We start from the raw sequence: 24,085 nt of genomic DNA, 5'->3' as shown, positions 1-24,085 counted from the left end.
GATTTCTATCTCTGGCCTTTGCTTGTGGGACCAGTGCCTTAAGGCTTGCTGGGAACATCTGGATGACCTTTCTACTGCTCCTTCCACATCTTACTCACCATATGAACTTTATCATACTTCATATTTTTGATCATTAAATGGTTTCAAGTGTCTGGTCAGGATTGAAATGTTGGCAAGAGAGTTAGAAACAGAGGAAGGAATGAAGACTCGGTTAATCGGCCTCTTTCTTCCTCACACAGCAATTTTTCTAACAGATGCAATTACATTTGAGAGCTGTAGAGAACAGAATCTTATGTTTTATTTCTTTATTCATCATTTTCCAAATGGTATTCACTGTAAGAAGGAAATTGCCTTTGTAGTTCGGTTCTGCAGGCTCTGTGCTGGAGCGCTCCGAGCTTCAGTTTTAACACCAGCTGTGGCCCCTACCTTGTTTCTGGTGGGTGAGAACCAGCCAGAGAGGGAGGGTAAGAAATCAGGCAGAGTTCATTTAAATTCAATATATTTTTATTCTTTGTAAATACAATGAGTACAACCTTTTAACTTCACAAATCAGTTAATTCACTTTGTACAAGGAAAGTTTTACTCCTCCTATGATAGTCCAAGTGCTGAATGTTTTCCCTCAGTGCTAGTACCTAATAAATCAAAATGTGAAAAGTACAGCAGCTATTTAAAAATGTTTGTTTCTACATTTCCATAAGTATAGAGTCATACCAAAGGAGCAGCTTAAAGTGTAGGATGGTGTGTGTGTGTGTGTGTGTGTGTGTGTGTTCATTCAAGGCTTTACTAGAAACCAGTTTTCGGAAAGGCATTGAAGAGTCTCAGGCTGTTAGCAATGGATCAATCAAGAACCCTCTTAGCATTCATCTCCTTGAAGTTCCTTCTGCAATTACGTCCATACTCGTTTCCTGTCTGGTGTGACTTGCTGCACCACGAGTTTGGACCCCCACTGCCTTTGGTTTCAGCACTATGTTAACGGGACAGCAATCTACCTCACTCAATCACTCATCTCCACTTTATTTGGTTTTGCTGTTTTGATTCATCCTCCCTTGACTTATGTTCTTTTAGTAAAGCTCTTCTCTTTTTGAGATGTTATCCAACCTGAAGTCCTGGTGAGAATCTCGTTTTGTCCACCAATTCCTTTGACAAGGTTGCCTGGCCTATGGTATTAAAAAAGAAGAAGAAGAAAGAACAAAAGAAAGAGAAAGAAAAGAAAAAAGAAGATAGCGAAAAAGCAAATCACATAGCATAAGCTACTTTTCACTTATTAACTCAGTTCTGAAGGCCATTTAATAATGTATTACAATAGAGGGGAAACTTTTGATAACACTTTTAATTTAAAACCTACCATTATTTTTAAAATAAATGCTCCAACATAACGTAGTTCTGAAGGCCGCAGTACGATGTTATACACAGAGCTATATTTGGTTACCAAACTTTATATGCTAAAAAGGAAAAGAAAGCACTACTTATGTTTCAGCTTTTGATCGTTCAGCCTGATCTTCCAGGTAAGAGGCAGAATGGCATGGCCTGTGGCAACCCCCAGTTTGCCCCCTCCCAGGACATGGCAGCAGTGAGTTTTCAGCGCAGGCGGTCCTGTTGTACCCCTCTCCTTCCCAGCCTCCCCACCCTGGTCAGGGCGGCAGGTCATAGCTACTGGAATGTTTCGTGGCAATTGGCATTTTTTCCTGAAGGCTACACATTCCCCGGTGTATGCTTCCTGAAGGGTTTGTTAGTTGAGGCTTGTTCTCCACGGGTCGAAGTTCATCTGATACTGTCCCATCCTGAAAAGTGGGTACCTTGTGAGCTTAGATATCACTGGATTTGTACATATCTGAAAGCAGTCTTGTAATTGGCACATTGCCAATGGTTTTTTTGAAAAACACTTCTTCTATAGTTGATGGGCTAATAGAACGTAAAGCTGGCAAAAGCAACAGGAGTTTTCCAAAGCGACAGGGTTGAGTGGGATATCTGGAATATGAGAAGCCATGAAAACAAGGTCAGAGTCCATTCCTCATGGAAACTAACGTCTTATACTTGAACATACATCATCTCCTGCATTCCTGATCTAGGTGTCCTGAATAACGCAGTCTCCCTGCGGCAAAGTTCTGGACAGGCACTGTTGTCCCTGTTTTGCAGGTAGACTGCTTGAGGCAGGGAGACCATAAATGATGCTGCCAAAATCACACAGACACTCTCTGTACATTAACAAAAGGATTGCATTTTGTTTGGGGAAAAAAAGAATTTTAAGAAACATAGTACTAATTTTAAGCCAAATAATAAATTTAAGATTTCCATTATAGAAAATGACCAGGACGTTGAGGATAAAGCTAGCAACAGAATACACATTTTCTAATTCTCAGGACTCCTTCACAAGGCTATTTCCCTCACATAAAATGGCTTCTTTTTCTAAGCAATTCTCCAAATTATTATTCAGGCATTATACTTAGTCTCTCTCAGGAATAATTCCATCCTTATTACACTGCAAATTAAAGACTAAGTTCTGTTGGGGCAGTGCCACCCAACTCTCATGTCAATGAAATTGGCATGTAATTAAAGATGTGAGAAATTGCTTAACAATTTCCTCTCTTGATGTCCAACATATATCTGTGCTCAGATGTGCAAGTTCAATCTTCTGCTGCCTTTAGATGCCTGCACCCACCTCCTCACTGCAGCCCTGATACTTCTTCAGCCAATAGTTAGAATTAGATATCAATATACATAAGGAAGGCTCCCTCCACTGAAATGAAACACCCAAAAAACTGACCTTCTGGGATACACATCTGTGACTAAGCTGGGTTCAACCCAGGCCACAAGGTGCTAGAAGCTAAGGGATATCAAAATTCTTTCGAAGGAGTCAGGTGGCTGTGTTTAACTACCGAATAACTCCACCCTGCAAATAAAGTTCAGGGGAGCAACTTTCATGCTTGTCTATTTAGCTTTGGGCACATAAGAGTCCTTCTCTTCCACAGAATACAAGGCTTATAGTTCATTCTGGGCCTCTCAGGACCTCAGCTGACTCTTTCACTGCCCAGCTTCATGACCACCTGGGGACAGGGGCCACCAGACCACATCTAGTAGTGTGGTGTGGAAATGGCGAAGCTTATCTACATTAAAAAAAAAAAAAAAAAAAAAAAAAAAAAAAAAAAAACTTAAATCCTACCACTTGTTCTCCTTGTTGAATGTATTTCTAATGTTTCTTGGAAAGTAATCCCCAAATCCATGTCTCCCTTTCACCTTGGCCAGTTTTTTCTTCAACAGCTCTATTTCCCTTCCCAGGACCAGGCATAGTAGAGATAATTCTGCAGCAAGTTGGAGGCAGTGGCTGCCTGGACGACCTCTGCCATCTGCGCATCCACCCAACATGCTGAACGTTTCCCATGGTGATAAACCACTGCGAGAAATCATCACCTTCGGAAAGGATGAATTTGGGGGAATCCATAGACAACCAACTCCTGATTTTCTGCAAACAGATTACCCACTCATCTACTCTCCCACTTATTTTATTCTCTAGTTGGGAAAGGGTTGGTTAGTCAGTCAACAAAAATTAATTGTCTATTATATGTAGCATACGGTACCACCAGAAATAGCAATGTATGAGGTCAGGTGTGGTGGGCTCATACCTGTAATCCCAGCACTTTGGGAGGCTGAGGCAAGAGCATCGCTTGAGCCCAGGAGTTCAAGATGAGCGTGGGCAACAAAGCAAGGCTCATCTCTACAAAAATTCGCTGGGCACCTGTAGTCCCAGATACTCAGAAGGCAGAGGTGGGAGAATTGCTTAAGCCTAGGAGGCAGAGGTTGCAGTGAGCCACGACTGCACCACTGCAACACAGCCTGGGCATTCAAAACAAAAATGTGTGTGTGTGTGTGTGTGTGTGTGTGTGTGTGTGTGTGTGTGTGTGTGTGAGAGAGAGAGAGAGAGAGAGAGAGAGAGACAGACAGACAGAGAGAGAGAGGGAGTCTGACTAATCAAAATTATCTTTTAGAATATCTATGCCCTTGTCTTCATCCATTAGCATCAATAATTGGATTTTCTTTCAGGTTTAAGTGTTTTAGGTCTATTACAGATTTGCACATTTGATCTTCAGTATAGCATATAGTTTGTGTGGAATGTCAATTCCTAGGCTCCTTCTTACATCCTGGATAATTAGAGAAATAGCTTAGAGAGCTGTAATATACAATTAGGCTCAGTTTCAGTTTGCATGTTAACTTTTCATTTCAATTTCAGATTTTATTTTTCTAGACAGGAAAGTGCTGGAGGCAAAAGTGTTCACTGATTTGAAGGGCTAAGAAATAAGGCATAGTCATTTTTGTCACATGGATGACCCTAGATATAAATATTAAATTACAGCTGTAACTGATATCAGAATGAAATAATAATTCCATAAAATAAGAAATTCCATAATTCCATTATTTAATAAGAAATAAGATACTTATTTAATATTTACTATTCTAATATTTAATAGAAATAATACGAATTCCATGGCAAAGCAGATGTGTTTTTTCCACACATGATTTTCTTCTTTTGGGATGTTGGGGGGATGTAGTTTCCTTGCCATTTCTCTAAAATAGGCTGTTGTTAACCCATGGTTGAATTCTCTTGGGCCACCCTATCAGCAGCTCCCGGCACACCAGGCTCCCCTCCTCACTCACCTCCCTGGCACTTCCCACAGGACACCTACCAGCTCCTCCACCGCTCTCAAGACACAACTTCTCTCCTGCTGAAATCCTCCTCCTATTGAAGGACCAACTCTCATGTTCCTTCCTCCACCAATCAGACTTTCAGCCTTTCCAATTGTCCCTCACTCCCTCTGTCTAGGATTCATCTCTCACACTCTCCACATTGCTTTCCTCTCTTCTCTATTTGGATTGGAGTGACACTGCTGCCCACTGCTTGAGATGATAAGGGGCAGTGTCTTGCTCCTTCTGGTATCCCATAGTGCCCACCTGCAGCCCCGCATGTGGCCAATACTCGGCAAAGGCTTGACTGAATCAATAACTGGATACCATGTTCTTCTCATTTTTAAGTTCTTTTTTTTTTTTTTTTTTGAGACGGAGTCTTGCTCTGTCGCCCAGGCTGGAGTGCAGTGGCCGGATCTCAGCTCACTGCAAGCTCCGCCTCCCGGGTTCACGCCATTCTCCTGCCTCAGCCTCCCAGGTAGCTGGGACTACAGGTGCCCACCACCACGCCCGGCTAATTTTTTATATTTTTAGTAGAGACGGGATTTCACCATGTTAGCCAGGATGGTCTTGATCTCCTGACCTCATGATCCGCCCACCTCGGCCTCCCAAAGTGCTGGGATTACAGGCATGAGCCACCACACCCGGCCTCATTTTTAAGTTCTTAATACCATAATGGTTCTAAATGTCAAAGGTCAGTTAGGACATACAAGTTAGTTTTTGGTTTTTTGTTTTTTTATTTTTTGTTTGTTTGTTTTTTAGACAGAGTCTCACTCACTCTGTTACCTGGGGCTGGAGTAGAGTGGCACAATCTCGGCTCACTGCAACCTCCACTTCCCAGCTTCAAGCGATTCTCCTGCCTCAGCCTCCCGAGTAGCTGGGACTACAGGTGCATGCCATGACACCCAGATAACTTTTATATTTTTAGTAGAGACCGGTTTCACCATGTTGGCCAGGCTGGTGTTGAACTCCTGACCTCAGGTGATCCGCCCTCCTTGAACTCTCAAAGTGCTTGGGATTACAGGCGTGAGCCACTCTGCCTGGCCTACAAGTTAGTGGAAGTACCCAGATTATGTACTGCTCCATTTAATAATTTTGAACAAATATTAACTGCCTACTATATATATTCTGTAATTCCATATGCATTAAAAATTTCAAATCCTGGCATTTTAATTTGGAAAAACATATACGGGTGCACTATCAACATAGTTTCAGTGATATTCCATGGACAGGGAACAGTTTTATTCATTTAGTATTCAAAAGAGGGTTTATGATAGAAATAGGGAGACCTTAGCAGAAGTGGTATCACCCCAAATGGACAGAGTTGACTTGGGATTTCTCTGACCCATTAGTTGAGGGAGGCATTAACAGCCTCTACCCATTTGATGTATTTATTCCCACCACAGTATCTATAGCTGATGTTGAGATTATGGAGATGGGCTTTCGCAGGTTCCTTTCAAATCAGCCTAGAGAATAGCAACTCTATTCCAACCTCAAATCTACCACAGTCCTAACTCAGGAAACTAGAAAGGTTCCATTTATCTTTAAAAGCCAGGTTTTTTGTTTTTTTTCCTTAATGGCATAATACAATTTATACTTCTTTTTTTTTTTTTTAATTTTTGGTGGAGACAGAGTCATGCCATGTTGTGCCCAGGCTGGTCTCGAACTCCTGAGCTCAAGTGAACTGCCTGCCTTGGCCTCCCAAAGTGCTGGGATTACAGGTGTGAGCCGCCTCAGCCCCCAGTCTATACTTCTTGATGGGCTTGCCCAGTGCTGGGCCAGGAGGAGCTTTGTTGGAGCCCCAGTCTCTGAGAATTCCTACAAACAGTCAAGAACAGCCTCTGCATGTGGGCCCTGCATGGCCAGAAGTAACCTGGTAGATGTTATGACTCAAAACAACAGATACCAGTCACCAAGGCCAAACAACAGTTATGATAGGTGAAAAGATGATTTCTCTAGGCTGGGCATAGTAGCCCAGGCCTGTAATCCCAGCACTTTGGGAGACTTAGGTGGGAGGATCACTTGAGGCCAGGAGTTCGAGACCAGCCTGGGCAACATAGCAAGACCTTGTCTCTACAAAAACTTTAAAAATTAGCTAGTTGTGTCAGGCGTGGTGGCTCACACCTGTAATCCCAGCACTTTGGGAGGCCGAGGCAAGCAGATCACAGGGTCAGGAGTTCAAGACCTGCCTGGCCAACATGGTGAAACCCCACTTCTACTGAAAATACAAAAATTAGCCAGGTGTGGTGGCAGGCACCTGTAATCCCAGCTACTTGGGAGGCTGAGGCAGGAGAATCGCTTGCAGGCGGAGGTTGCAGTGAGCAGAGATTGCACCACTGCACTCCAGCCTGGGTAAAAGAGTGAAACTCCATCTCAAAAATAAATAAATAAATAAATAAATAAATAAATAAATAAATAAATAAGCTGGGTGTGGTGGCATGCACCTGTAGTCTCAGCTACTCAGTAGGCTGAGGTGGGAGGATTGTATAAGCCCATGAGTCCATGGCTGCAGTGAGCCATGCTCACATGCCACTGCACTTCAGCCTTCCAGCCTGGGCAACAGAGCAAGACCCTGTCTCAAAAAAAAACCTCTCTGGAAAGTTCTCTCATCCTTTCATTTGAGATTGGCATCTGAAGGAAGGCACCTGTGTTTTCTCAAGGATGATGTGGCCACTCTCTCACATACCAACCATGACACTCTGGGCTTCATTTTTTTTTTTTTTCTTTTGAGATGCAGTCTCACTCTGTCACCCAGGCTGGAGTGCAGTGGCACAATATTGGCTCACTACAAGCTCCGCCTCCCAGGTTCACGACATTCTCCTGCCTCAGCCTCCCGAGTAGCCTGGCTAATTGTTTTGTATTTTTCAGTAGAGACGAGGTTTCACCATGTTAGCCAGGATGGTCTCGATCTCCTGACCTCGTGATCCACCTGTCTTAGCCTCCCAAAGTGCTGGGATTACAGGCGTGAGCCACCGTGCCTGGCCTGGGCTTCATTTTTGACCCCTCCATACCCATTCACACAAATGTTGTTCCATTATTTTGACGGATTAGTTTGTTCCACCAGGACAACTGTAATATGTCTGACAGTGCTTTCAGTTTGATCATCTAATTAGATTTGCTCCTCTCACCCACCCTGAGAGATAGGTAACGACATGGATTCTCCCTAAATTAACTGACTGGCAACAAGATAATTAGTCACAATGTTTGAACTGGCTTATTACCGCCTGCTCAGACATTCACAATGGAGGCAATTTTCTTAAGTACATGTTCAAGGCAAACAAGGGTCACCTGGTATGGATGTAGCTGTTGAGCGTTAGCTGAGCCTCATCTTGAAGGGCCGCAATGGCAGCAGCATTCCGGAAGCTTCTCAGTTCAGAACCACTATGTGTAGGAACTAGAAATGAAGACCAGGAAACTGTGATAGACAGCATAGAAATTGCATCTGGGAGCCAGGCACGGTGGCTCATGCCTGTAATCCCAGCACTTTGGGAGGCCGAGGCAGGCGGATCACTTGAGGTCAGCAGTTTGAGACCAACCTGGCCAACATGGTGAAACCCTGTCTCTACTAAAAATACAAAAATTAGCTGGACATGGTGGCACGTGTCTGTAATCCCAGCTACTCGAGAGGCTGAGGCAGGAGAATTGCTTAAACCCAGGAGGCAGAGGTTCCAGTGAGCCGAGATGGTGCCATTGGACTCCAGCCTGGGTGACAAGAGCAAGACACCATCTCAAAAAAAAATTTAAAAAATTAAAAATAGACAGAAAAAGAAGAAATTGGGTCTGGGAATGCACCTCTGTGGAAGTGGATGCCCAGCAGAACATGCAGGTTCCCATAGCAATCAAAAATGGGGCCAGATTAAGATTATCAGCTCCCTTGAAAACCATCACCTCTTTTTGCAAAGGTCAGTTCAAACTTCGAGATGGCTGAATAAGTGAGGTGGCAAAACTGGGGAAGGAGAAGAAACAGGGGTCTGTGTCTGCTTACCGGCTTTGAAAGTGACGATGCATTTTAGACAGGCAAATTCAGTAGCATCTAACCGGAGTTGTCTAAATCGAGCCACCACCTCTTGTAAAGCCTGTATTTCAGATATGATCTTGTTCAGCTTCTGGGAATCTGTGTTGTCACCGTTCATGCCTAGAATAAAAATATGGGATAAATACTCTAATATGAAGGCATTTTCATGATTTAATATTGATTTTTGACAAAATCCTGCATATCAATATCTATTCAATTGTCACTCTAAGATATCTGATTCCATGTAAACTGGCTATATTGTATGAAAGTTAATATAAAATCTTCTCTTGGATGATAACAAACACAGTAATTTGCATTTAAATAACAATGCAAGCAGTCATGAATACAACAAAACAACATTATTTGCATTTAAATATAGATTTATAAATGACAGGTATACTCTATTGTTCAGCAGGAATTTGTTATTCTTTACATGTTGTTCTTTTTTCAGTAATGTATTTTTATGGTAATTTCTACAACAAAGTCATTAAATTGTGCAATTCTTACCAGATACAGCCAGTAGAGTGTTAGCATCAACCGGAATGGCCCATTGTGCTATTCCTAGAACAAACAGTTCTCTCCAAGCATCTTCCAAAAGCATCAGCTGTCATACAATAGATGTATAATATAATATAGTGTGTAATTTATAAATTTATAAACAATTTCACTATGTAAATTTCCATTATTTTAAAAAGTGTTTTAAATGCCTGTCTTGGTAATTTTTTCTGAATATTCTAGCTTTCCCTTATTTTCCCATATTTTCCTTTTGAAAAGGTGCCTATAGATATGCACATGGATTTGAGAGTCAGCCATTCCAATTCTCCAAAGTTTCCTTCTCTCAGAAAAGGATTTGCCCTTCTTGTCCTTGTATCCACCCATTCCTGACCACCTAGAAGCTCCTCTAGAGACCGAGGCTTTATGAAATGCCAGCAGCCCAGCAGGTGGATTCCCCTCACAGAGAATGCTGCTATTAGCAGGGTTGAGGATTCCTCAGACACTTGCAGAGCTGGGTCCCCATCTTCCTGGAGGGTTGAGGGGGCTGGGCTGGGAGAGAGACAGAGATCACTAATTCCCAAGAGGCATTGGGGGAAATCAGGGTGTAATTATGTTAATCGGGTTTTGCTGAGTTTTCCTCGTCTCACTGCTTGATTTTTCTGAGACCCATAAATGGACAGCATCAAGGTGCTTGTCATTTTTATTCTAACAAAATGTGCTACTGAATATTTAAAATGAAAATCTGTCTCTTTTTCCAAATTAATATACCAGATTCCATTTCACTGCAGTTTGCTCTTTGTCGAAGGATTTCTACCAAAGGGCTAAGTGGCAGACAGTAAGTACATTTTGTTTGGGTGAGAGTATACAAATACTTGTTTTGGAAAAAAAAAAAAAAAAAGCCAATCTATACACACACACACACACACACACAGCAAATGGTTAGAGTTAAGCAGTAAACCTGTTCAAAGATAGGACCTAACTACCTTAAAAAATCTCAAAACTAAAAACCAGCCAATTCTGAATGATTTATGTAAAAGGATTTCTTTTGGGAGCTAAGAGCTGAATCATGAAGGCTTGTAACCAAAATCACAATTAGACCAAAGGTTTTAATTTTTATATGTTTTATTTTTAGTTTTATTGCATTAAGTACAGGAAATAATTGTAAAATGCAAGGTAAACAATATCTAATTCTGGCCATATTTGAAAGGGCAGGCCATGAAAAAAAGAACATCTCATGCTAGAAGATGAAATGCTTTTAGCACATTGCCTGATCTTTCCGTGGGAAACATACTTCATATAAAAGGGCCACTATTATGTTTTAATTAGGTATGAAATGAATTGAAGAAATAAATCCTTTGCTTTTAGAACTACATATTAGCCTTTTGGAAAATTTGTCATTAATTCCTGTGAATGCACTGGTAACAGCCAACGGTTGGGAACACCTTGTTTTCTTTCTTTCCTTTAAGGTTAGAAAAATGTTAGCATTTCCAATATTCCTAACAACAAAATTTCTGGTTCTCAGTACAATACAATGTTTCACTGCACACACTTTTTCTTCCTCTGAATGTCATTTACAGCCACAGAATTATGCAAAATGCCTATTTGTTTACAAAATGTCTAAAAGCACATGAAGAACATGAAGAATCAAGGAAGATCCTAGCCTGCAGGAGGTGTGCACTGTGCCTCTTGGTCTTACAAGCTGATCAATTAATGACCAAAACTGGGAGCATCACAATGGAGAACATAAAGCTGAGAATATAAATAATAACATCAGTTCCGAAAATCTACTACTCTTACCACCTTCTACTTCTCTCAATTCCAATGCTCTTAGTAAAACATTGTTTCATCGACAGTTTTAGAAAATCATTACAATTTTAAAATTGGTATTATATTTGCTCTTTCAATCAAACAAAAAGAGGTAATGTTCTTGTATGTGTGTTTTTCATAGACTGGACCCAGCTTTTCTGAAATAATGTAATTATGTTTCTTACTAAGGATCATATAGGTAGATATTTTGAGCCCATGGGAAGAAGCAAGTAAAAACAAGTAGTTTCCACATTGCTGTTAAGAATGGATGCCTGCCTTGGGTGGTTTACCCGGGGATGGAGTGAGTTTTATAAGACTGAGTGCTACTGCTTCTTTCCCAGCTCTCTTTTTCCCAAGGCTTCAGTGCTCTGCTGGTCATACCTGGTCCTGCAAAGACAGCGTGGAGAAGGCTGGCACACTCTTAGCCCACTTGATGCTCATGAAGAGAAGTCTGGCAGCTGATTCACACACTGACTCTGTGGCCACTTCATAGAGATACATTGGGGTCCCATTCACTTCATGGGGGTACTGGGTGGGGAAGAAAGAAAGACACCTAGAAGTGAGGAAACCACAGCTTTGCAAGAAGAGACAAACTTTTACTTTCTGATTAAAGCAAGGAAGGGCATAAAAAGGAATTTGGATGTTTTGCTTAAACATGCAGTTGCCATCCGTAGGCAAAAAAATCAAACATCTCTATCTATAGAGTCTGAAAAGTAATACTGGTTGGGGGAGGTCCATTTCCATTCTTTGGGAGCCTCTCCCTTCCGGAGGGTCCTCTGGCTTTTCTATCCCCTGCAGCAAATTTTCTTTGGGCTGAGCCAAGTGCCAAGCCTGGCTCCCAATTTAGACAAGAGCTGCTTGCATTTGTGTAAATAAAAATAGATGTGAAAAAGTATAAATTAATAGGCATCCCAAACACAAATATGCATATGAGTATTTTTAGAAAGGATTAGTATATTATGGAAATATTTCAATTAGACATCTTAATCATTCACAGAGCATTCCCATTCATAACTGACAACATATTCATAACACTACTTCCCCGAGCTTATTATACACATCAAGGGTAAGAAAGCAATATTAAATATTGTGCGTGTGCATGTGCCCAGGTGTCTGGCTTCCCTGCAGTGTGCGGCTGCAGCTGTCCCTCCTCTGGGGGACATCTTAGGCCCTCATCGACCTGGAGTGGGGGTCTTAGTAGGTATCAGCTGGAGGCCTGGAGGGTAGGCCTTAGGTGGCAGCCTTTCCAGGTGGTTCAGGCTGGGTCCTGCTCCTATGGAATCAACCCTGCTATAAATCCACCTGCCTCAGAAGTAGGTGAGGAAGCATGGGAAATGAACTCAGATTCCTCAGACTGTTCTAACAGTGTGATCTCCACATTTCTCTCTTGTGTTAGAAACTCATGGCTTTACCCAAGAGCATACAGGCCAAGATCTGGAATTGTGGGGCACTTCCTCCAGCTGTAGCCAACTCCTCTCCTCTAAAAATGAATGTTGGTTCTTCTGGCCTTTAGGAACACCTGAGGCTGCCCTCTGGGTTTAGACGAGGGCTCCACCTACCACCGATCATCAGTGGGTGTTTCCTAAAGGTGCAGGTTCCTGGACTCCACCCCAAACTTGCAGAAACGAAATTTCTGGGGGGATAAGATCGGGACTGCACACTTGTAGCCACTCGGAGGTTGACTCTACTGTGCACTCAAGTTTGAGCACCCCTGGCTGAACAAGGCAGAGCAGGGGGGCTGGAGCTCCATGCAGAGACCAGCCAAGCACCCTGGAGTTCTCTCCCCAGTATGCCTGAGCCGCATCACAGCTCAGAAGAACTGGGTGCGTCCCTCTCCTCCATTCTCTGGCACGAGTCTCTTTGGGCCCAGCAAGGCCGCTGACCTTGGGCGTGGGCTGAGCCAGGCTCACGAGGGTCTGCCGCTCAGGGGTGGTGGACACCGCGGCCAGCTCCAGGCCGTGCGGCTCCAGCTGCGTGACCGCAGTGAAGAAGGCCGGCGCAGGGAGCGCCGCGGAGGGAAAGTGCGCGGCCGCCCCGTTCTCCTCCTTGTGTCCACGGAAGTAGAGGGCCACTTGCTTGCGGATGGTGGACGTCCGAGGCCCCCGCTCGTGCTGCACGGCTGCAGAGGCAAACAGAAACGTATGCAGGCCATCAGAGACGTCGCGACACAGCTGCTGCGGCGCTCCCCCCAGCCCCGCCCCAATGTCAAGTCTGGGCAGGCAAAACCGCCCAAGAGGTGAAAAGAAGAAGAGAGAAGGAATCTGAGGGAGGAAGGGATTCTGAGATCGTCTAACCACTACTCTGAATAGATTCGGAGGCTGAGACTTAGAAGAGGGGCCCGTGCTCAAAGTGCCATGATAATGGCAGAGCCTCAAGCAAGAGTAAGTGTGTTCTCGGTCGGTCCAGGGCTCCTCCCGACCAGGGAAGGGGATTCGCAGGGAAACCAGAGACCCTCTGGGCCGGAGTAGACAGGTATACTCGCCCCCATCCAAAAGAGAGGGAGCGTCGTGCACGCCAGACACCTCGTCTCTGCAGAGACTTTTCCAACTCGGCCCAAGAACAACCCTCCCTACCCCCAGGCCCCGCCCCCAGCGAAATGGCTTTTGGCCTCTGAAGGCCGCAGGAGAAAAGGAACCGAGTCCCGGGATTGCTAGGGGATGGAAAGAGGGAGAACCCGTCTCCTAGTATGCTGGAGAAAGGCAGAGGAGATGTGACAATTACCACCAACAGTTTAAATAAACAAATTAATTCAGGGCAATCTTCCGCCCGCCGAGCTTGACAACTTGTCAATACACAAGTTCAACAGGTTGGACGCTCCCTCCGGCTTCCTGCGCCGCGGAGGAAGGGGCTCTCTCCTCCTGGAGCTGCCACCCGGCCCGAGCCGCCTCACAGCAAAACCCACTCGCACCCTGTTCCCAGGCCCCACGGTGTCCTCCAGCCCATTACCCTCGCCCCCTGCCTGAGCCTGGGGCGCCCTCGACAGGCTGCAGCGGGGGACGCAGCTCGGACCGTACTCCAGGCCCAGGAAGCACTCTGACGTCCTGGTTCTTGCTGCTCTGCGTTTAAGAGCCTTGGGAGAGCTGGGTGTCCGAGGCACCCACGGGCGTCACCCTGCCTCTCCAGCCCCCTTTCCCTCTTTTCTGTAGAACAGAGAGAAGGCCCTGGAAAAGCTCACATCGGCCCAAAGGCCGTGCTGATCTTGAATTTGCAAATGGGCTGGAAATTGCGCGTTTTCGCGTCTCTGCCCTCCCTTTTCCAACACACCGCGATCTTCCAGTCCGTATGATCTCCTCTCCGTGAGACTATCCAGACTTTAAGATCCTGGGGGAGGCTAGCAGGCTTAAGGGTGGCCACGAAGGGCTGCGAAGAGGGATTAGGACCGGAGGTAGAAAATGCGCCGCGATCCCCTAGAGAGTGGGGTCCCCCTAAGGGCTGCCTTTGTGGAGATGACTGTGTGGCGCAAGTTCCTGATGTGGGCATGGGTCTTGCCCTGGGGAATTCTAGGGGTCGCCAGCGGCTCCTGCTGACAGACGGGAAGGATACGACTGAAAGCCCGAGGCCAATTCCCAGCATCTGGTAAGAAGTGCTCCGAAGTTGATTTACATGCATAGGAGTGCCGAGTATTTTCTGTACATATAATTTCCTTACTACTCAATCAACAGTGGAATAAAGGGATGCACTGATTACCGTCTTTGTTCATGTTGACTTCCAAACACTTCTTCAGCCGACACGCCCTGCACTGGTTTCTGTGCGTCTTGTCCACCGGGCAGCCTCCCTGGAACAGAGCGCAGGGAGTCAGCGGTCCCCCTGGCCTTTAGGCTGGAGACCCGGAGCCGGCACCCGGGCGGGGAAACGGCGTGGAGGCGTGACCTTGCCCGACCGCAGGCCCTGGAGCCCCGAGCCTGGGCCTGCAAAACGCGAGAGCCTTGGGCATGAGCAGGGCCAGATCAAGAAGCGGCTGGGACGTCCCAGGCTACTTCAAGAGGGCCAGTCCCGGACCCCAAGAAAGCGGACAAGGGGAAAACGTCCTTCTCCAAGCAGGTGAAGGATAGAGAGCCGGGTTAGCAGACCCCGCAGCCCTGCGGGGCCCTCGGTAGGGGAATTTCCGCCGGTCGCGGAGTGGTGGAACAGGGATGAGACTTCAGGACCGAAGACAGCGACTTGGCCCCAGAGAAGGAGGCCTCTGAGTTCCGTTAAGAGCTGGCTTTTGGGTCAGGATTCACGCCATACCGCCCTCCCGCCAACGATCCTTTCTGCTTTCAGTACTTGAGTCTACCCTTTTTTGCCACTTTCCGGGCAAGCCCGTTTATCTATCAGATAAATCTCTCCCATCTATTCTTCACTTTCCTGTTACCTCACTTCTGCTTTTGTATGAAGCCAACCTTATTATCAGCCAGTTGAGAGTTGCCTTAAAGACTAGCCTTGGCCCAGGTGCATAGAAACACGGCCCTTCCTGGAAGGTGAGGGGTTAGGAGGGCAAGGCCTAGAGAAGATGAGGGTGAAAAAGGAAGAGCTCAAGGCTTGAGCAAAATATAGAAATGCCCACCATGTAAACAGGACCAGGAAGGTAATGTGACGGACTGTCAGTCTAAATGATAATATGGACTAAGAACGTTAGCATGGTAACTGAAAAAATAAAGGTAGTCACTTCTTTAGAAATATTTATCTGAGATGCATGAGAAAATAGATGTTTTACCTAATGCAATTTTCTGAAAAAAACATTAGCCATTGAAAGAGGAAATCTACAGATAAAGTTTCCTTTGGAATTTATTCAGTGTTAGGTGTCATTACTGAGGGGACATGTGCATGGATACATAAAGAGTCATGTTCATGAGTTTCATACACAGAAAATGTTTAAGACATTGTGTGCTCTCCTATATTTATAGAAGTTGCTACTGTTACATTTGTAGCGTGGAAAGATAATAAATGTATTTTTATTTTGCTTCATAATCTCAAAAATTCATATACTCTGAAGTTGGAGTATGTTTTTTCCCCCGAAGCCCTTTAGGGGAAAATTACACATCAGAATGCAGTTTTATGAGTTCATGCTTCTCCAATTTAAAATATGATGGTTTATTTAAAATAAAGGTAGGACAGATGTTCACATCCATTTCTAAATGTCCCCATTACTGTTAATCATACATTGGAATATAATTTAATCTTAGAATAAGAGAGAAAGGAAATAATTTTGGGATCCAAAGTGAATCATTTAGGGCATCTTTGCTGGCCAATGTAATAGTTCATGGTAAATAAGTTTTTTAAACTTATTATTAAATGTAATCATATATCTATCCTCAGATGGTATCTTTCCATTATTCTTATAAACATGCAAATGCAAAATGGAAACCTTCATTAGTTCTTAAGTGTGTCTTCAAATCAGATCAAATGTATATAAATATCTAGTGCCAGAGGGAAGGATGAATGCCTCAGCTATGATCATTTACTCTCCTTGCAAGAAGAACACCAGGCCTGATGAGTCTATTATCAGTCCTTTACAAGCACTTGGACTGATATCAATATGCTTGAATTGATAGCCATCCCCTTTTAAAAGATCAAGCACAACATCAGAGATCTTGATTTTCCAATTCTGTTCACTGCATAAAAGCAAAAGACAATCTAAGTAGAAGTTCGTTCAAATCTGACAACCCCCAGTAATCGCACAATCCTGTGGAGTTATTGGGATACAGTCCTATGCATGTAAAATGTGATGTGTCCATATGGTGAAGCTAGAAACTGATACAGTATCCAATTAAACAGGTAACAGGGCTAGAGAGCTCAAAATTTCTCTCAATGTAAACATCTTCTGTTTTTGTGGTTAATCCAAAACTGTTAGAAAATGATATGAGCAGACATGACTTCAGAAAAAGACATCAGAACAATTCGCTAGCAGCAGGCAATGTATGCATGTGTATACATGTACCCTATATTTACTAATTAGTGAAAAGTGTTTTACTATTTTGTTTCCAAAGGATGACTCCTGACTAATGCACCCTCAGGGATCTTTCCAGGAGTGAAATGGAGGCCTCTGTGCTGAGGGTCTGAGTGGCTGGTAAGGAGAAGGCAAAGTGTGGGACCAGAAGGTTGATCTCCTTAGTTAAAATCAGCCTATTACTGAGCTGGAAACTGAGTCAAGGGGCTCTGCTCACTCTTTCTAGAAGCTTTGGCTCATACTGAGCCCATGCCAGATTCCTCTGTCTCTTTGAGACAGTTTTGCCTACTCAAGACCAAAACAACCAACTGGGTCCATATTCTAAGCAGAGAAGGAGAACAGGGATATGGAAGCTTGAGGAGGATCCCAGTTGCACCTTCCTTTTGAATCTTCTCTTCTTCCTCACCCTGCCCTTTTCTGACAAGGCACAGCTAAGGTCACATGGGTGCTGAATTCCCACTGCCCACTTCCAGAGCAGCCCTGATTCTCTGGAGTCGAAAAGGCACAACTCCTCAGAAAGCACTGCCTCTCTTCCAAGTGGCCAGCACTCACTTGGTGGTCTCAGCTAAAGGTGGTGGTGACCTTGACTCAGATGTCTGTGTGCCACTTACTTCTGCATCCCAGGCAAGTGATAAGGGGACTGAGCTTGATGCTGCTAGGAGTGAGGGTGGGGTGGGCAGGCACAATAACAAAGCTCTTTCTCCTGCTGGCTACTTGTAGTTTAGATGCTACATTCTTTAGGTCCCTTGGACCAGCTTTAGAGCCACTGGGTGTGGGCCTTAACCAGTGTCAAAATCTGTCAGAATTAAAAAAAAAAAAAAAAAAAAAAAAAAAGTGTAGGGAGGCTCTAGGACTTCAGACTTCCTTCTATAAACTCATATCTTCCTTACCTCTTCCCGCCTTTCCCCAGCCAAAGGGCCTCCAAGAGTTGAGGCAAGAAGGAGGGGAGAGGAAGGGAGAGGTCAGGGCTGGGTCTCTCCTCAACAGCGTGGAAACTCAGAGGAGGCCTTGGCACAAACAAAAGAGTGAGGAGGCAGCAGAGGGGAGCCGAGCAGTGCAGCCCTGGCTAAGGTACCTGGTTTCCAGATTTGCAGACATACGTCCTATTCCTTCGGATGCTCCGTTTGAAAAAACCCGAGCAGCCGTCGCAGGCGTAGACCCCGTAGTGTTTCCCCGAGCTGCGGTCGCCACACACTTTGCAGGGGATATCTAAAATGCGGCCTGAAATCGCAGGAAAGACGGGGAAGGGGGGAAGGGGCGAGAGGGAAAGGAGGGCGGAGAAGAGGGAGAAAAGGGGAGAGGGAGAGAGAGATGCTAAGCAATCTGACCTCTGAAGGGATTAGCACCGAAGCTGCGGTAAAAGCAAATAATGAAGTGATTTTATAGCCAAACTTTTTTTCCTTGAGCAAGTGTCAGTTTCCTACAATGAGCATTATTCATGCACCGCTACATGTATTTGGGTCTCCTCTAATCGCCGAGACCCATTTTGGAATAAAAGATGACAGCAGGCCCGGGCGGCAGCGCGGCCCTCCACTGCCTTTCTGCTCCGCGGAAAGTTTGGCCGCCTCCCTCCTCCGCTTTTGCATTTAACAGAGAAAGTTGTTAGTGAGCGCGCGAGGAGACAAACTTGAAATGTAAAAGGGAAAAGAAGAAAAACAAACACGGCTGGAACCAGTGGTGGCAGCTGGAAGGCAATCGAGTTTTCTCTGAGCTCCGCCGGGCGGTGTTATTATTAGGATTATTATTGTAATGCTAATACTTGGATTATTAATGATAATAAGGGTAGTGGTAATTGGCCAACTTTCGCTTTACCTATTTAAAAAATGCTTGGTGAGTCGCTTTGGAGAAATTATTTCTTTTAGGAAAAAATTATTTTCTCCGCAAAGTGGTTCGGGGCTAGGCAAGGGAGAGGGGAGCGACGCAAGTTGTTGGTTCCCTGCCGGGTTAGCTTGGGACAGGCGTTCTTCTCCCTCCATTTCCTAAGCCCTTTCTCCCTAGACGACTGGCCTCCACACACTTGGTCCTGTATGGGTCTCTTCCTCCCGGTTTTTCCAGTGCTGTGTGAGCCTGATTTTTTTAAAATTAAGAATCTGACCGATTTTTCTAGGCTGAATCCCCCCACCCCCCATGGACCCCACCTCAAGAGCACTTTCCCTGGTATCCCCTCAAGCCTGGGGTGGCCACAGACCCTGGAGGAGTGTCAGGGAGAGGGTAATATTTGGCCTCTTTAGAATATTTGGTAATATTTGGCCTCCCTTTAGAAAGGGAGGAATTCCTTTCCTCTAAGGTTCAAGAGTCCAACAAGTGCCTGAAGCGGTTTATAGGGACTTAGAAATGCTTCCTCCCGCAAAACAAAGGGAGTATTAAACTGTTAACTTAATTAACACTTTAATTTTAAAAATAACAATAGTTGATAACAATTGACTTATTAACACTTGCTTTTCTCTTCTTCTACCCATCCGAAGACCTCCAGTTTGGGCCCCAGCGGCCTCAGGCCTCCCTGAAATTCGACAGCTTCTGCGGAAAGCGCTTGGGTTGGGGACTACGATTAGATTGGGGTGGGGAGGGGCGGCAGTGAAACGTCTGGGCAAGGGGAGCAGGGGAGGTGAGGGCGTGGCGCGGGGAGGGCCTCGAGGCACCGGAGGTGTAAACTCGCTCCTGGAACCCGAGGCGTCCGGGCGAGCTTGCACCCTGGGTCCCAGCCTAGTCTCAGGTGGAGGGGGTGGGAGGAGAGAGCGCGCGGGGGACCGTGCTTGGGGGTGGGGGGTGTTCGGTAACGACCAGGCTCGGCCGGGTAATTACAACCCCGCGGCAGCACCTGCCTATAGAGCCACCAGTGACCCGTCAAAAAGAGTAGCATGGGAATTCGGACGGCGACAAAGGCGGGCAGGGGAGGCGCGCGGCGCGGCGGCCACCGGCTCGGCGCCCCTTCTCCCACAAGGCGGGAGGGGAGATTGTGCTGTGGGAGGGAGGGGCTGGAGAGAGCCAGGCGAGGGCACAGCAGGTCTTGTCCTCCACTCCTTTGGGCCTGTCACTGCGCCCAAGGGAGTTCCTGCTCGCTCAGGAACCGGGTCTGGAGCTCCGCTGCACGGGCACTCACTCTGGAAGCAGTAAACTTGGTTTCCATATTTTACAACCATCCTCTGCATAACACGCGCCCTCTGACCGCTCCAGGGTCCACGTTTGGGGCCCAGCAGTACTGTCACCCCAGCTGTCCTCTTCCCCGTGGCACCGTTGAAGATGCCAAGATGAGTGAGTGGGAGGAGCAGTGATGGGGTCTCTTTTTCCCCACTTCCCATCCGGACAGGAAGCCCAGGACAGCATCGCTGGAGAACCCGACAAGGGTGGAGGGAAGACCAGTGCAGGGTGGGGGCCCCTCCTCGGACTCCCCCGGCCGAGCTTCCGGACTGTTGCCCCCTAGGCCACCACCAGTGCAAGTCCTGCCTCTGCGCAGACCTCCGAGCCGCGGCTCCTGGGGTAGATTAGAGACAGGCAACCGGGCTGGGGCGGGGCCCAGGAGGGAGGGACGCGAAAATTCCGGGGCATAGCGGGTCTGTGCCTCAGACTCCGCCACCCAGCCACGTTAAGGTGACTTGGGGTCACGAGACAAGCTGGTTGACCCCGTTGCAAAGCTCCTCTCATTTAGCAAGCCGAGTGAGCTCCGACGTGAGGCGAGCCGGAGTTTCCTGAAGCTGGAAAACCGTTCTTAACTTCCCTCGCCAGGGGGTCCCCTCGGGGCTTTTTGTGTGTCATAATTGCCTAAAGATATATGGCAGCTTCGATTACTGTAATTACCATCAGAGGCTGTTGAAAGAAGTTAGTCTGGGCTGCAGGGGTGACTGGCCAGGGTCTCGTTACCACCCAGGCGGGGCTCCGGGTGACATCGCTCTGCTCTCCAGCCGCGAGAAGCCGGGCAAGGCGGGGGCTGCAGCTCTGGCTGCTCGACCCAGTCCTGACCCGGCCCGCTGCGCGCCGACCTCCTCGCCGCCCCGCGCCCGAGGGACGCAGGTCTCGGGTTGGCTGCCGCCACCGGTTTGGAAAGGGCCTAGATGCAGCGGCGCCACGGGCGGGGGCCTCTGTCCTGCGGGCCTGAGAAAGCTCAGCAGCCGCGTCCCGACCTGAGCCGGGGCTGGAGGCTTCCAAGGCCTCCCTCAGGCTCTTGGGAAGTTGGAACGGCCAAAGTTTCCGCAATGAGCCCACTGTGGTTTTCCCCCCAAAGTCTGGAGGGTTGGCCTGCCTCCTAGTCCACAGCAGGGGCGCAGCCGCAGGCGGGCAGAGCTCCCCGCTCACCCCTCCCTCGCCTCTGAGGCCTCACCTTTCAAGGGCCCCAGCGGCTCCGCACCCTGAAATGGACGAAAGAGCCCGGTGCTCCTTACTTCCAGGGGTGTAGGCGAGGGCCTGTCCCGGGGCGAGCGAGCTAGGAGGCCTGCCGAGACCCGCCGGCTTCAGTTTTTGCAATGGAGGCTCAGAATGCAACAGAAACGGCCTCCTGTACCTCCTGGGAAGGACACTCACGCCCGGGAATGCGGGCAACAAAAATCGAGGTCGCTTTGCCTCCTGGAAATTCCAACAGCGAGGGTCAGAGTAGGCCCGAGCCTAACGGGAAACTCAGTCCTGCGCCAGGGTCCGCTCTGCATTCAGGCCGCGGTTAGGGCTCCTTCTCTGCTCCCTCTGCCCCAGCTCGAAACATTTCTCCTTCTCTTTTTGTTCACGTTCATTTTACTCTAATTTTTAAAAGATCAGCACCCAAAGCAAAACCAACGGACAAAGTGAAAACACAACCTCCTTCTTGGAGGGGGGTAGGAGGGCGGGAATTGCATCCCACTTAAGTGAGACTTCATTACCAGTCCTCAGAAGTATCTCCGATTCTCCCAACTTTCAAAGACTCAGGACAATGAGGGCGAGTGAAAGGGGGAGGGGGCGGGAAGGAACGCATAGAGCGCCAAAAATGCTATCCGCGAAAACAACACCGGCAGCAGGGCAACTTCGGGATATGGGGACTGCGGCGGCAACGGTCGTCCCCAGCCTCAGACCCTGGAGCCCTCAGCCGTGGGCCACGGGATGGCGGGAACTGAAATGCCCCCGGGAGATCTGAGCACCGTGGTTGCGCCTGCTCAGCGCTGGCTCGGGCCTGCACATTCTTGGGTTCCGCAGGCACGGTGCAAGCAAATGCCCTCGCACACACACTTAGCCCGGCGCTCCTGAGTCTCGGGGTGGTGAGAGGTCAGCTGCGGCCTGGGGTTCGGAGAGCCGGCAACTAAGGAAGTTCGAGGAAGGAGAGAAGCGCACGGAGTGAGCAGGCCGAGCACTCCTGCCTCTGCTGGGCTCCGGCTCGAAAAGTCCTTGGGATTAGGGATTTGGTCCTCTCTTTGCTAGAGTGGTTCGCCATACTTTAAATTCCCCAGTTATGACCTACGCGGATTTAGGATTAAGGAAAATGTGACTTTTAAATTGTTTCTGCTTCCCAGTTTGCAGGATTATTTGAAATAGCTAGAAACGGGGTGCAAAGCATTCCATTCAAAATCCGCTTTGCACAGAGTTGCTTTTGCGCGCTGGAGCTCGGAGTTTTGAGCGAGTGTGTTATTGTGCTATTGCCTGAAACTGCGGCCCAGTTCCCGCCCCCATGGCTCCCCCCACCCAGCACCTGGCGGCTAAATGTAGGCAACTCATCCGACTGGTGGGCTGCGCGGGTCGTAACCTTCTCACCGCACCAGACAGGGGGGATCAAGCAATCCAGAGGCAACGAAACGGCTCTCCCCTCACCACGAAATGCTCCAACTCACGGTCTACAGGGCTGGGCCGAACGCACACGCCCGTTGGAGTCCCGGGGCTCGGAGTCGCAGCGCTCCAGGCAGGACCTCCCCAGCCTCCCTGCTCGCCCGCCCCAGGCTGCGCGTCTAGGCCCCACGGCGGCCGGAGAGGTACCCACTTGTTGATCCGGCCGGCTTGCTCATGCTGGCTGTCCCGGGGCGGAGCGGTTGGTGGGCGCTGCCCGAGTCCCGGCCGGCAGCGCCCGCCTCGCCGCTCGGCGCCGCCGCTCTCCAGCCGCCCTCCAGCCTGCAAGGCTCCTGGGCAGGACAGGTGGGTGTCAGTCGCGCGCTGCGCTGCTCCCTGGGCGCTCAGAATTCGTTCCACAGTAGAAATTTAAGCATCCTTAAGTTTCTTCCCGGCTCTTGCAAAACCGCAGCTGCTGGGAATGCTGCTTGATATGGACACACACATGGACCGACAGATGAAAAGATGGACAGGAAGACTGAGGAAGAAGGGAGAACAGCAAGAGAGGGATGTTGAAGGACAGAGATGGAGACAGGAAAATGGCCTTCCTACGGAGCGAAATCCCTCTTTTTCCCCATTCCTGTCACTCAGTCTTCAATCTCTCCCTCTACATAGGTATGCAGAGTGTGGGCAATCTCTGCCGACCGCTGGTCTCCCAAGGAAAGAAGGAAAACACAACCGCAGTCTCAGAGGCAGACGGGCTCCGCGCTGCCGGAACCCGAGCGCAGAGTGGGGTAACTAGATTGCTGGGAAATCTTCCGAGGGAAGAGGCGGCCAGGTCCGGGTTTCCGGGGAGAGCCGCGCACGCAGCGGCGAAGGGTCCCCGAAGTTCATTACCCCGTGACTTTGTGCCTGTCGCTGCGGGCTGGGTCCCCTGTAATATCTCCAGAAGCGCTCTGACAGGCAGCCGCGGGGAGGGGAATAGGGCGTCCCTGGCCCACTTAGCTTTTCCCCCAACTCCTGGCGGGGTCTGACGTCAGCCATGTGCGGGGAGGGGATGGGAAGAGGGAGGGGGTTAAATGCTAATGATATTAATGAACCTCCAAGCGGCTCCCAAAGAAAATGCAGGCGCTCTCGGAGCTTACGAGTTAGAAAGTGTGAATACGGGAGTGTGGCTCTGTGCGTGCGTGATGGTGAGGACGGTGCGGCTCGTAATAAAAATGAATTCGTATATTTCACGGCAAGAAGGAAGGGGAGGGGTGACGGGGCTTTCTCAAAACGCTTTTCCCCCTCTCTCCAGAGTGCCAGATAGATTCGCGGAAGAAATTGGGTGGCTCTGTGCTGGCGTGTGATTGTGCGCGCCGGCCACGGCCATGTGAGTTGGTTCATTCTTGGTCCCGTGCCCCTTCTGTTGGGTAAAACTTGGATCTGGCCCGAGGTGAGTAATT

The 24,085-nt window shown here is 47.8% G+C and overlaps 1 protein-coding gene across 3 annotated transcripts; it reads right to left on the bottom strand.

Moving 5' to 3' along the window:
* Positions 1 to 486: 486 nt before the first annotated feature.
* Positions 487 to 23,551, bottom strand: NR2E1 (nuclear receptor subfamily 2 group E member 1). 3 transcript variants are annotated; one of them, XM_005551525.4, is made up of 9 exons: positions 22,852 to 23,551; positions 17,998 to 18,143; positions 14,681 to 14,768; positions 12,877 to 13,112; positions 11,375 to 11,521; positions 9,200 to 9,296; positions 8,663 to 8,812; positions 7,966 to 8,071; positions 487 to 1,968 (listed from the first exon to the last, which is right to left on the bottom strand). In XM_005551525.4, the coding sequence occupies exons 1-9, from the start codon at positions 22,874 to 22,876 to the stop codon at positions 1,806 to 1,808; spliced, it is 1,158 nt and encodes a 385-aa protein (XP_005551582.1). In that variant the 5' UTR covers positions 22,877 to 23,551; the 3' UTR covers positions 487 to 1,805. The 3 variants fall into 3 exon arrangements, with proteins under 3 accessions (XP_005551582.1, XP_073892910.1, XP_073892909.1); XM_074036809.1 differs by lacking the exon at positions 22,852 to 23,551 and adding an exon at positions 21,238 to 21,688; XM_074036808.1 differs by lacking the exons at positions 14,681 to 14,768; positions 17,998 to 18,143.
* Positions 23,552 to 24,085: the final 534 nt, after the last annotated feature.

The sequence above is a fragment of the Macaca fascicularis genome, chromosome 4 (genome assembly GCF_037993035.2).
Source record: "Macaca fascicularis isolate 582-1 chromosome 4, T2T-MFA8v1.1".
Lineage (NCBI taxonomy): Eukaryota > Metazoa > Chordata > Mammalia > Primates > Cercopithecidae > Macaca > Macaca fascicularis.
Note: the sequence above shows the minus strand (reverse complement) of the source record. Positions and strands in the feature narration are given on the sequence as shown.